We start from the raw sequence: 12654 nt of genomic DNA, 5'->3' as shown, positions 1-12654 counted from the left end.
TCCTGCAGGCTCATCCTGACATGACCCTCCAGCATGACAATGCGTGATTTCCTGCAAGACAGGAATGTCAGTGTTCTGCCATGGCCAGTGACGAGCCCGGATCTCAATCCCCTTGAGCACGTCTGGGACCTGTTGGGGTGTGAGAGCTAGGGTCATTACCCTCAGAAATGTCCGGGAACTTGCAGGTGCCTTGGTGGAAGAGTGTGGTAACATCTCACAACAAGAACTTGCAAATCTGGTGCAGCCCATGAGGAGGAGATGCACTGCAGTAATGCTTAATGCAGCTGGTGGCCACACCAGATACGGACTTACTTTTGATTTTGACCCCCGCTTTGTTCAAGGACACATTATTCAATTTCTGTTAGTCACATGTCTGTGGAACTTGTTCAGTTTATGTCTCAGTTGTTGAATCTTGTTATGTTCATACAAATATTTACACATGTTAATTTTGCTGAAAATAAACACAGTTGACAGTGAGACGACGTTTCTTTTTTTGCTGAGTTTATATATCCTTGTTCTCTGATCACATTTTGCAGACAGTCCTCCACCCCTTTGTTCAAGTTATCCCTCTCTCTTCTTAGTGTTGTTGGTCATTCTCTCTCTCTAGGCACCATTCCTGGGGCCACGTTGAACAACAGGCTGAGTTTACAGAGCTTTTCATTGGATGAAAGAGACTCCTCCCACAGGCGCTGGTTGGTCTCCCTCAGAATCTTCACTTCCCCCATCAGGGCTATCCTGTCCTGCTTCTCCTGACCGTCACAGAGAGAGACAAAGAGAGAGAGAGAGGTCATTGGGGTTATTTAAAAAGAGATGCTGAGGTGGTCAACACATGGATTTAATGATGACAGATGGGGGTTGTGTATCTGAGATAGAAATGTCTCACATTTTCCAGGTTGCTCTCCAAGTGTCTCAGCAGCACCTCCAGGTCGTGAAGTCTATCAGACAGATCACTGGGCACTTCACTTTAGAGAAGCAAAACATATTGTTAATACAGAATAACTTCAACACAAGCTTCATGGGGGAAAAAATTATGTGCTGAAGGTGAATTAAAATATACAACTGCATAATGGCACACTTCATACTATTCCCATGTGCCTTTGAGAATGAATAGCCAGATCTTACAGGACCCACAGTTTCATTAAGTCAGAGTAGAGCCATTATGTGTGTATGTCCGCACAATAAAGAGAATGGAACCATAGGGAGAGAGAATGTGTGTACAGTACCTTCTTATTACAGACTGGAAATTGTAGTCCTGAGGAGGGTAGTAATTGGGTGGGCAAGCCGTGGGTCCACCCTTTGATCCATGCTTCATGGACTTACTGGGGGTAATGGGCTCCACTGTCCTCTGTGCTACAAACATGAAACATAAATGCACCATACACTGATGTCACCAAAAATCCCTGCATATTCTCATTTAGTCTTAAATGCCATGCATCTCACAAGCATTCATAGGCAAGTTCAGGCACATGGACATGCTTCTTGCACACATACTCTCCTACCCTCATAGGCCTTGGCAGTGTTGACCAGGTTGCTCCACTTCAGGCTCCCTGCAGGGTCCGGTAGGGGGATGTGCCCAGAGTCCCAGCCCTCTGTCAGGGACAGCTCAGAGGCAGACAGGTCCTCCAGCCCCGCCAACTCTGAGCAGTCAGACACTGGGGAACAGGCCAGACTGTAGTCCATGGGACCACTGCCTAGACTGATCTCTGTAGAGAGGCTATGACGGCAGTACTAGGGGACAGAAGCTAAATGAGCTGTGGTCAGTTAAATGTGTACATGGACATAATCTTGAACTTTAAAGGTTCAATGCAGCTGTTTTTATCTTAATATCAAATAATTTCTGGGTAACAATTAAGTACCTCACTGGGATTGTTTTCAATTAAAATTGTCAAAATAAAATGAAAATAGCTTCTTAGCAAAGAGCAATTTCTCAAGCAAGAATTTTGCTAGGACTGTCTGGGAGTGGTCTGAGGGGAATGGAAAAACTGAAAACTACCTGTTATTGGCAGAGAGGTTTGGAACTCTCTTTCTTATTGGTTACTTATGATGTCACCAGGCAGGCCAAAACGCCTTCCCACAAGCGGTCTTTTCAAGCAGCTCTTACACTAAAAGGGCATTATCATCATTTTCACAATTTCACAGTATTATTCCAACCTCATAGTGTGGAAATATATATAAAACACAGGAAAATCACATTTGTAAGGTTCGTACTCATATTGAATTTGAGTATGTTAGAACAATATTCAACACCTGTGCCTCTATGATGTGTGTTGAGGTCTTAACTCACTGCATCCCTCCCTGATTCCTCTGATGTGTTGTCCATTATGATGAGCTTCCTCAGTTCCTCCTCTAGATTTGTTTTCTTGCGGGTCTGTCGCGGAGAGAGAGGTCCCCGCAGCGAGGCCAGGACACGTGGCTGACCAAACACGTTCTGGGACGTCATGTCCACCTGTCTGATTACAGAGTGGTACCGCACAGTTACTCAGTAATTAATCATCTCAACACGCTGCAAATCCTGTTTGGATCAACTCAATAGAAATTTTCTTGGAACCTTCCTTTGTCAACTCAGATCACATAGCCTTTTCTCTATACATTATACAACTAGAATCAAATTACAAATCAATGAATTACACATTAATGAAGTAAGTACTTGATACATGCACTATAGAACTGCAATAACTGAAATAATATAGAATAACGTTCTCTCACTCTCTCTCTCTCTTACGCTCAAACTCACCTCTTGATGCTGTTACTGTGAGAGCTGTTGTTGGTCTTGATGGTGTTGCTGTCTATGTTGGTGTTGTCCTTGTGCTGCCAGGTTGTGAGTCTCCTATAGACAGGAAGAGTGGGACTGAGGCTTGGCTGGTAGACCGGCTTGGGACGAAGGCTTGGTTGGTAGAGAAGCTTGGGGCTTAGGCTTCGCTGGTGCTGCTGCTGGTTTGGTCTGGGCTGCTGCTGGTGCTGGAAAGGCTGACTCTGGTGCTGGTCCTGGCTCTGGTGCTGGCTCTGCTGTCGGCCAGACTGGTTAGGGTCCGAGGGGCGGGATCTGATAGTGGCTCTGAGCATGCGAGGTTTGTCCACTGTGGTAGTCTTATATCCCTGAGTGCTGCTGTAGACACTGCAGGCAAAACAAACACACACATATCAGAACCACGGGTATAGCACAAACATAGACAGACACAGCAGTACAAACAAACACACCAAAGAAATGCACACACAGTGCAGATGTGCAAACTCGCACATGGGACGCATAGAGAAATGTCGACATTATTGAGACTTATCCAAGCATTAATCCAATCACATATTGCTAACCCGATGCCGCACCCAGTGTGTTTGTATGTAACAGTTATGTGTCACACGAAGGTTGTGGTCCCCCCATGTGGGACTCTGCAGCTCTCAGCTGACCCGGAATCATTACACACATCAATCTATACCAGGGTCCCTCCCACTATGGTCTCTGTCTCACTATGCCTGTCTCTCACCTGTGTGTCCCTTTCCACCCTCCCTTTTTGCCCCCCTTCCTGTCTCTCACTCCCGCCAGGTGTCTTACCCACCAAGGTGTCCCTCCCTCACTTCCTTACTCCCCCTGTCTGTTACTCACCTGGGTCTGAAGACAGCCAGGGCTCTGCGGGGCAGGGGCAGGGTGTGGGCATGGTAGCCCTGGCACTGGTTGAGGGAGACAGGCCTGGCAGAAGAGGATGCCCCCCCTCTTCTCTCAGTGCTGGGGCTGGATATCTGCGGAGGGGGGCTGTATGTGCCCCAGCCATGCAAGGACCTCTGGGGGGCCCTGGGACAGGCATAGTGTGACTTGGCCTCCTGAGGTTGTTTAGTGTCATTTGGGGAGTACAGATCTGGTGTGTCAAAGTCCCTGCCACTGAAGAGGATGTCCAGTCCAACCCCCTGGTGAACCCCCCTCTCACCAAACCAGCCCTTGTGGGCATTGATACAGGAGGCCATGGCAGAGAGAGTGTCACTGCTGGGGGGGAGCACAGCAACTTCACCTGAGGAATAGAGTGTGTTGGACAGAGGTGATGGTTGGTATGTTCAATGGCAGCTATGGGAGAATATATGACCAGACTGGCTTGAAAATGTAAAACTGAGAATTAGGGGGAGAGAAATTAGTAAGCATGTGTGGTAGTACTAGGCACCCTTGTTCAGCCCTAACACGAGCAAAACTCGTTGCCTGGTTTAACTGAGCTAAGGCTTCACTATATGAGAGGAGGGACTGTCCAGAGCCAGGCTAGAAGAGGCACGGGCTATATGCTCTGGCACTGAGGAATAGAGGGCTGATTGTTAATGTGAGTGTGGTCAATGTTCTCCTTGTTAACACATAGCTGCATTGTGCTGCACTGGGATTCGGGTTGCTCTGAATAGCACAGATTGAAGAAATTAATGTTGAAGGAATTTATTCATGAAATGTCATCAATTGCTTTTTTCTGCAAGACCTTATTCCATTAATATCAATCAATTTTAACATCCCAACCATAATGCATGTATCAACCAAATCAGTGACCATTCTTCTGGTCATCTTTAGAGAACAGGTTGTAAAACGTTATTGTTGCAAAAGTGTCTTGGCTAACCCCCACAGGTTAGTGCCTACAGGCCTAATGCCAGCACATAACAACTACAGCAGGCTATCTATCTGTGGTCAAGACCATCAGCAAAATTTCCAAAAGCATCCATCAATCATGACCACTCACAAAACAGCTGGATAACTCTTGTCAATAAGTAATTAGACTATGTTATCAGTCATCACTGACGTTCTGTTGTGGACAGCAGACACAATAATACAATTTCTTAGCCATCATCTGCATATGCTAAATCACATTCCAGAGAAATCAGGGAATATCTTGTAGAGGAAAAACAGAATACTTACCTCTCTTCAGTGTCTATGAGCCAGTTCACATATCCTAAATGAACTCACAGTGCTCTCAGCCTCTGTCCACTGTGTGTGTGTGTGTGTCACACAAGCTCCCATAGAATTTCATATTTTTCCTGACAAATTAGCAGCTATGTTTAATACCCTACTCTTTCTAGCAACCTACTAGTTTTTCAAGAATTTTATGGAATTGTCCAACTTTAATCAATTTGTGATTGCATGTGGCCGTTCCTGCATGTGGCCATTCCTACATCTTCCTACAATGCCCCCTCTCGAGCATCCCATTGGTTTCTGCATGAACGTCCTCCCCCTCGAGCATCCCACTGGTTCCTGCATGAACACCCCCCCCCTCGAGCATGCCATCTTTATGCTTGTGCGACACTTTTGATATTCTGGATTTCCACTGATTATCTATGAGATAAAAATTTTGGTCAAAAGTTTAATAAAAGTATTATCTGAGTTTTTTAGGGGTGAAGTACACTGTCTATCAGTGTGCTAGCTAGTTACCAATACTGCCTGCTAGCTAACTAGCACACAGTGTCCTTCGCTTCTGCTTGCTGAACACCTGCCCTTGCTGTTGTTAACAGAACTGCAGGAAAACAGTGCCCAACAAGCGAGGGCAAAGGACACCGTCTACCGGTGTCCTAGCTATCGTTAGCTAAATACCTATCCTGCCTCCTGTGAACCAGAGTCCTAGCTAGCTAACTAAATAACTAGCACTCTGTGTCCTCTAATTCCTGCCCTCACTGTCGTTAGAAGGACACGGTCTACCCGTGGCCCTAGCTAGCTGGCTACCGTTGTTGCCGCCGCCTCTTCTGTGGGGTTTATTGACAGTTGGCATTCAATGTTATGGTGCATTACCGCCATGTGAGAACTCCTTCAAGACTGTTGGAAAAGCATTCCAGGTGAAGCTGGTTTAGAGAATGTCAAGAGCGTGCAAAGCTGTCATTAAGGCAAAGGGTGGCAACTTTGAAGAATTTCATGTGTAAAATACTTTTTTGGTTACTACATGATTCCATATGTGTTATTTCATAGTTTTGATGTTTTCACTATTATTATACAACGTAGAAAATAGTACAAATAAAGAAAAACCCTGTAATGAGTTGCTGTGTCCAAACTTTTGACTGGTACTGTACATATACATATATATATATATATATACATACATACACATGTACATACAGTGCCTTGCGAAAGTATTCGGCCCCCTTGAACTTTGCGACCTTTTGCCACATTTCAGGCTTCAAACATAAAGATATAAAACTGTATTTTTTTTGTGAAGAATCAACACCAAGTGGGACACAATTATGAAGTGGAACGACATTTATTGGATATTTCAAACCTTTTTAACAAATCAAAAACTTAAAAATTGGGCGTGCAAAATTTTTCAGCCCCTTTACTTTCAGTGCAGCAAACTCTCTCCAGAAGTTCAGTGAGGATCTCTGAATGATCCAATGTTGACCTAAATGACTAATGATGATAAATACAATCCACCTGTGTGTAATCAAGTCTCCGTATAAATGCACCTGCACTGTGATAGTCTCAGAGGTCCGTTAAAAGTGCAGAGAGCATCATGAAGAACAAGGAACACACCAGGCAGGTCCGAGATACTGTTGTGAAGAAGTTTAAAGCCGGATTTGGATACAAAAAGATTTCCCAAGCTTTAAACATCCCAAGGAGCACTGTGCAAGCGATAATATTGAAATGGAAGGAGTATCAGACCACTGCAAATCTACCAAGACCTGGCCGTCCCTCTGAACTTTCAGCTCATACAAGGAGAAGACTGACCAGAGATGCAGCCAAGAGGCCCATGATCACTCTGGATGAACTGCAGAGATCTACAGCTGAGGTGGGAGACTCTGTCCATAGGGCAACAATCAGTCGTATATTGCACAAATCTGGCCTTTATGGAAGAATGGCAAGAAGAAAGCCATTTCTTAAAGATATCCATAAAAAGTGTTATTTAAAGTTTGCCACAAGCCACCTGGGAGACACACCAAACATGTGGAAGAAGGTGCTCTGGTCAGATGAAACCAAAATTGAACTTTTTGGTAAAAATGCAAAACGTTATGTTTGGCGTAAAAGCAACACCCTGAACACACCATCCCCACTGTCAAACATGGTGGTGGCAGCATCATGGTTTGGGCCTGCTTTTCTTCAGCAGGGACAGGGAAGATGGTTAAAATTGATGGGAAGATGGATGGAGCCAAATACAGGACCATTCTGGAAGAAAACCTGATGGAGTATGCAAAAGACCTGAGACTGGGACGGAGATTTGTCTTCCAACAAGACAATGATCCAAAACATAAAGCAAAATCTACAATGGAATGGTTCAAAAATAAACATATCCAGGTGTTAGAATGGCCAAGTCAAAGTCCAGACCTGAATCCAATCGAGAATCTGTGGAAAGAACTGAAAACTGCTGTTCACAAATGCTCTCCATCCAACCTCACTGAGCTCGAGCTGTTTTGCAAGGAGGAATGGGAAAAAATGTCAGTCTCTCGATGTGCAAAACTGATAGAGACATACCCCAAGCGACTTACAGCTGTAATCACAGCAAAAGGTGGCGCTACAAAGTATTAACTTAAGGGGGCTGAATGATTTTGCATGCCCAATTTTTCAGTTTTTGATTTGTTAAAAAGGTTTGAAATATCCAATAAATGTCGTTCCACTATCTTTATGTTTGAAGCCTGAAATGTGGCAAAAGATCGCAAAGTTCAAGGGGGCCGAATACTTTCGCAAGGCACTGTATGTATGTATATATAGCCTTATTATAAAATTGAATAAATGTTTTTTTTTCTTATCAATCTACACAAAATACCCCATAATTACAAATGACAAAGGAAAAACAGATTTTTTTAAAAAGTTTTTGCAAATTTATTGGAAAAAAACGGAAATATTAACTTTGCATGAGTATTCAAAACCTTTACTCAGTACTTTGATGTAGCACCTTTGGCAGCGATTACAGCCTTGAGTCTTCTTGGGTATGACGCTTGGCACACCGACTGCAAGGCACTACAGAGGGTAGTGCGTACGGCCCAGTACATCACTGGGGCAAAGCTTCCTGCCATCCAGGACCTCTATATCAAGCGGTGTCAGAGGAAGGCCCTAGAAATTGTCAAAGACTCCAGCCACCCTAGTCATAGACTGTTCTCTCTGCTACCGCACTGCAAGCGGTACCGGAGCGCCAAGTCGAGGTCCAAAAGGCTTCTTAAAAAATTATTTGGGACTGGGGGGCAGTATTGAGTAGCTTGTATGAATAAGGTGCCCAGAGTAAACTGCCTGCTACTCAGGTATATTTGGATAGAAAACACACTGAAGTCTCTAAAATTGTTTGAATGAAGTATGTGAGTATAACAGAACTCACATGGCAGGCAAAAACCTGAGAAAAAATCCAACCAGGAAGTGGGAAATCTGAGGTTTGCAGTTTTTCAAGTAATTTCCCATCCAATATACAGTGTCTATGGGGTCATATTCACTTCCTAAGGCTTCCACTAGATGTCAACAGTCTTTAGAACCTTGTTTCAGGCTTCTACTGTGAAGGGGAAGCGAATAAGAGCTGTTTGAACCAGGGATCTGGCAGAAAGCCATGAGCTAAGTCACGCTTGCGGCCGTGAGAGCGAGCTGCGTTCCCTTTCATTTCTAAAGACGAAGGAATTGTCCGGTTGGAATATTATTGAAGATTTATGATAAAAACATCCTAAAGATTGATTATATACATTGTTTGAAGGTATTTGAGGTATTTGAACATAAATGATGGACTTTATCGAACAAAACAAACATTTATTGTGGAACTAGGATTCCTGGGAGTGCATTCCGATGAACATCATCAAAGGTAAGTGAATATTTATAATGTTATTTCTGAGTTTTGTGACACCGCTCCTTGGTTGAAAAATGGCTGTATGTTTTTCTGTGGTTAGGCGCTGACCTAACATAATTGCATGGTGTGCTTTTAACATAAAGTTTTTTTTAAATCTGACACAGCGGTTGCATTAAGGAGAAGTTTATCTATAATCGTATGTATAACACTTGTATTTTAGATCAATGTTTATGATGAGTATTTCTGTAATTTGATGTGGCTCTCTGCACTTTCACCGGATGTTTGTTTGAGACAATGCATTTCTGAACATAACGCACCAATTTCAAATGAGGTTTTTGGACATAAAGATTAACTTTATCGAACAAAACACACATTTATTGTCTAACATGGAGTCCTGGGAGTGCCATCCGGTGAAGATCATCAAAGGTTAGTGATTCCTTTTAAAGCTATTTCTGTCTTTTGTGACACCTCTCCTTCTTTGGAAAATGGCTGTATGGTTTTCTGTGGCTAGGCGCTGACCTAACATAATCGCAAGGGGTGCTTTCGCCGTAAAGCCTTTTTGAAATCAGACAATGTGGCTGGATTAACAAGAAGTGTATCTTTAAAATGGTGTATAATACTTTTTTAATACTTAATTTTAATTATGAGATTTCTGTTGTTTGAATTTGGTGCCCTGCAATTTCACTGGCTGTTGGCGAGGTCCCACATATCCCAGAGAAGTTAACAGCTTCTACCCCCAAGCCACAAGACTCCTGAACAGCTAATCAGAGGGCTACCCAGACCCCTCTTTCACTCTGCTGCTTCTCTCGGTTTATAATCTATGCATGGTCACTTTAGCTCTACCTACATGTACATATTACCTCAATTACCTCAACTAACTGGTGCCCCCCCATCCCCACATTGACTCTGTACCGGTACCCACTGTATATAGCTTCACTATTGTTATTTTACTGCAACTGCTGAATTATTTGTTGCTTTTATTTTCTATTTTCTGGTTAACTTTTTTTTAAGCATTGTTGGTTAAGGGCTTGTAAGTAAGCATTTCACTGTTAGGTCTACACACCTGTTGTAATCGGTGCATGTGACAAATAACATCTTATTTGATATGTTTGATCGAGTTTAAGTCCGGGCTCTGGCTGGGCCACTTAAAGACATTCAGAGTCTTGTCCCGAAGCCACTCCTGCATTGTCTTGGCTGTGTGCTTATGGTTGTTGTCCTTTTGGAAAAGGTGAACCTTCACCCCAGTCTCAGGTCCTGAGCGCTCTGGAGCAGGTTTTCATCAAGGATCTGTCTGTACTTTGCTCTGTTCATCTTTCCCTCGATCATGACTAGTCTCCCTGTCCCTGCTGCTGAAAAACATCCCCACAGCATGATGCTGCCACCACCATGCTTCACCATAGGAATGGTGCCAGGTTTCCTCCAGACGTGACGCTTGGCATTCAGGCCAAAGAGTTCAATCTTGGTTTCATCAGACCAGAGAACCCTGTTTCTCATGGTCTGAGAGTCCTTTAGATGCCTTTTAGCAAACTCCAAGTGGGCTGTCATGTGCCTTTTACTGAGGAGTGGCTTCCGTCTGGCCACTCTACAATAAAGGCCTGATTGGTGGAGTGCTGCAGAGATGGTTGTCCTTCTGGAAGGTTCTCCCATCTCCACTGAGGAACTCTGGAGCTCTGCCAGAGTGACCATTGGGTTCTTGGTCACCTCCCTGACCAAGGCCATTCTCCCCTGATTGCTCAGTTTGGCCAGGTAGCCAGCTCTAGGAAGAGTCTTGGTGTTCCACATGTTTTCAGTTTAACAATGATGGAGGCCACTGTGTTCTTGGAAACCTTCAATGCTGCAGACATGTTTTGGTACACTCAACACAATCCTGTCTCTGAGCTCTACAGACAATTCCTTCGACCTCACAGCTTGGTTTTTGCTCTGACATGCACTGTCAACTGTGGGTTCTTATATACACAGGTGTGTGCTTTGCTGCCGGAGGGACTGGTGCACTTCACAAACTAGATGGCACCATGAGGGAGGAAAAGTATGTGGATATATTGAAGAAACATCTCAAGACATCAGTTAAAGCTTGGTCGCAAATGGGTCTTCCAAATGGACAATGACCCCAAGCATACTTCCAAAGTTGTGGCAAAATGGCTTAAGGACAACAAAGTCAAGGTATTGGAGTGGCCATCACAAAGCCCTGACCTCAATCCTATAGAAAATTTGTGGGCAGAACTGAAAAAGCATGTGCGAGCAAGGAGGCCTACAAACCTGATTCAGTTACAACAGCTCTGTCAGGAGGAATGGGCCAAAATTCACCCAATTTATTGTGGGAAGCTTGTGGAAGGCTACCCGAAACTTCTGTAAACGTCTGACCCACTGGGAATATGATGAAATAAATAAAAGCTGAAATATATTATTTTCTCTACTATTATTCTGACATTTCACATTCTTAAAAGAAAGTGGTGATCCTAACTGACATAAGACAGGCAATGTTTACTAGGATTAAATGTCAGGAAAGTATTAAATACTTGTTTTCTTTACATAGTTGAATGTGCTGATAACACAATCACACAAAAATGATCAATGGAAATCAAATTTATCAACCCATGGAGGTCTGGATTTGGAGTCACACTCAAAATTCAAGTGGAAAACCACACTACAGGCTGATCCAACTTTGATGTAATGTCCTTAAAACAAGTCAAAATGAGGCTCAGTAGTGTGTGTAGCCTCCACGTGCCTGTATGACCTCCCTACAATGCCTGGGCATGCTCCTGATGAGGTGGCGGATGGTCTCCTGGGGGATCTCCTCCCAGACCTGGACTAAAGCATCCGCCAACACCTGAACAGTCTGTGGATGGAGCGAGACATGATGTCCCAGATGTGCTCAATTGGATTCAGGTCTGGGGAACGGGCGGGCCAGTCCATAGCATCAATGCCTTCCTTTTGCAGGAACTGCTGACACACTCCAGCCACATGAGGTCTAGCATTGTCTTGCATTAGGAGGAACCCAGGGCCAACCGCACCAGCATATGGTCTCACAAGGGGTCTGACGATCTCATCTCGGTACCTAATGGCAGTCAGGCTACATCTGGCGAGCACATGGAGGACCCCCAAAGAAATGACACCCAAAAACCATGACTGACCCACCGCCAAACCGGTCACGCTGGAGGATGTTGCAGGCAGCAGAACGTTCTCCACGGCGTCTCCAGACTGTCACGTCTGTCACATGTGCTCAGTGTGAACCTGCTTTCATCTGTGAAGAGCACAGGGCGCCAGTGGCGAATTTGCCAATCTTGGTGTTCTCTGGCAAATGCCAAACGTCCTGCACGGTGTTGGGCTGTAAGCACAACCCAGACCTGTGGACGTTGGGCCTCATACCACCCTCATGGAGTCTGTTTCTGACCGTTTGAGCAGACACATGCACATTTGTGGCCTGCTGGAGGTCATTTTGCAGGGCTCTGGCAGTGCTCCTCCTGTTCCTCCTTGCACAAAGGCGGAGGAGCGGTCCTGCAGCTGCGTTGTTGCCCCTCCTACGGCCTCCTCCACGTCTCCTGATGTACTGGCTTGTCTCCTGGTAGCGCCCCCATGCTCTGGACACTACACTGACAGACACAGCAAACCTTCTTGCCACAGCTCGCATTGATGTGCCTTCCTGGATGAGCTGCACTACCTGAGCCACTTGTGTGGGTTGTAGACTCCGTCTCATGCAACCACTAGAGTGAAAGCACCGCCAGCATTCAAAAGTGACCAAAACATCAGCCAGGAAGCATAGGAACTGAGAAGTGGTCTGTGGTTATCACCTGCAGAACCACTCCTTTATTGGGGGTGTCTTGCTAATTGCCTATCATTTCCACCTGTCGTCTATTCCATTTGCACAACAGCATGTGACATTTATTGTCAATCAGTGTTGCTTCCTAAGTGGACAGTTTGATTTCACAGAAGTGTGATTAACTTGGAGTTACATTGTGTT

The 12654-nt window shown here is 44.6% G+C and overlaps 1 protein-coding gene across 1 annotated transcript; it reads right to left on the bottom strand.

Moving 5' to 3' along the window:
* Nucleotides 1-387: 387 nt before the first annotated feature.
* LOC110537318 lies at nt 388-5159 on the bottom strand. The gene is made up of 8 exons (XM_021623263.2): nt 4874-5159; nt 3599-3998; nt 2735-3115; nt 2285-2450; nt 1500-1728; nt 1224-1350; nt 884-962; nt 388-749 (listed from the first exon to the last, which is right to left on the bottom strand). Exons 2-8 carry the CDS (start codon nt 3952-3954, stop codon nt 591-593), a joined length of 1497 nt encoding a protein of 498 aa, XP_021478938.2. The 5' UTR covers nt 3955-3998; nt 4874-5159; the 3' UTR covers nt 388-590.
* Nucleotides 5160-12654: the final 7495 nt, after the last annotated feature.

The sequence above is a fragment of the Oncorhynchus mykiss genome, chromosome 12 (assembly GCF_013265735.2).
Source record: "Oncorhynchus mykiss isolate Arlee chromosome 12, USDA_OmykA_1.1, whole genome shotgun sequence".
In the NCBI taxonomy this organism is placed as follows: domain Eukaryota; kingdom Metazoa; phylum Chordata; class Actinopteri; order Salmoniformes; family Salmonidae; genus Oncorhynchus; species Oncorhynchus mykiss.
Note: the sequence above shows the minus strand (reverse complement) of the source record. Positions and strands in the feature narration are given on the sequence as shown.

What these genes read in the sequence shown, in the direction of transcription:
- LOC110537318 (XM_021623263.2), bottom strand. Translation starts at nt 3,954, where the DNA reads ATGGCCTCCTGTATCAATGCCCACAAGGGCTGGTTTGGTGAGAGGGGG. An exon ending in CTGGCTGTCTTCAGACCCAG is followed by an intron (nt 3,116 to 3,598) that starts GTGAGTAACAGA and finishes TTTTGCCTGCAG; the next exon opens with TGTCTACAGCAGCACTCAGG. An exon ending in CACAGTAACAGCATCAAGAG is followed by an intron (nt 2,451 to 2,734) that starts GTGAGTTTGAGC and finishes CTCTGTAATCAG; the next exon opens with ACAGGTGGACATGACGTCCC.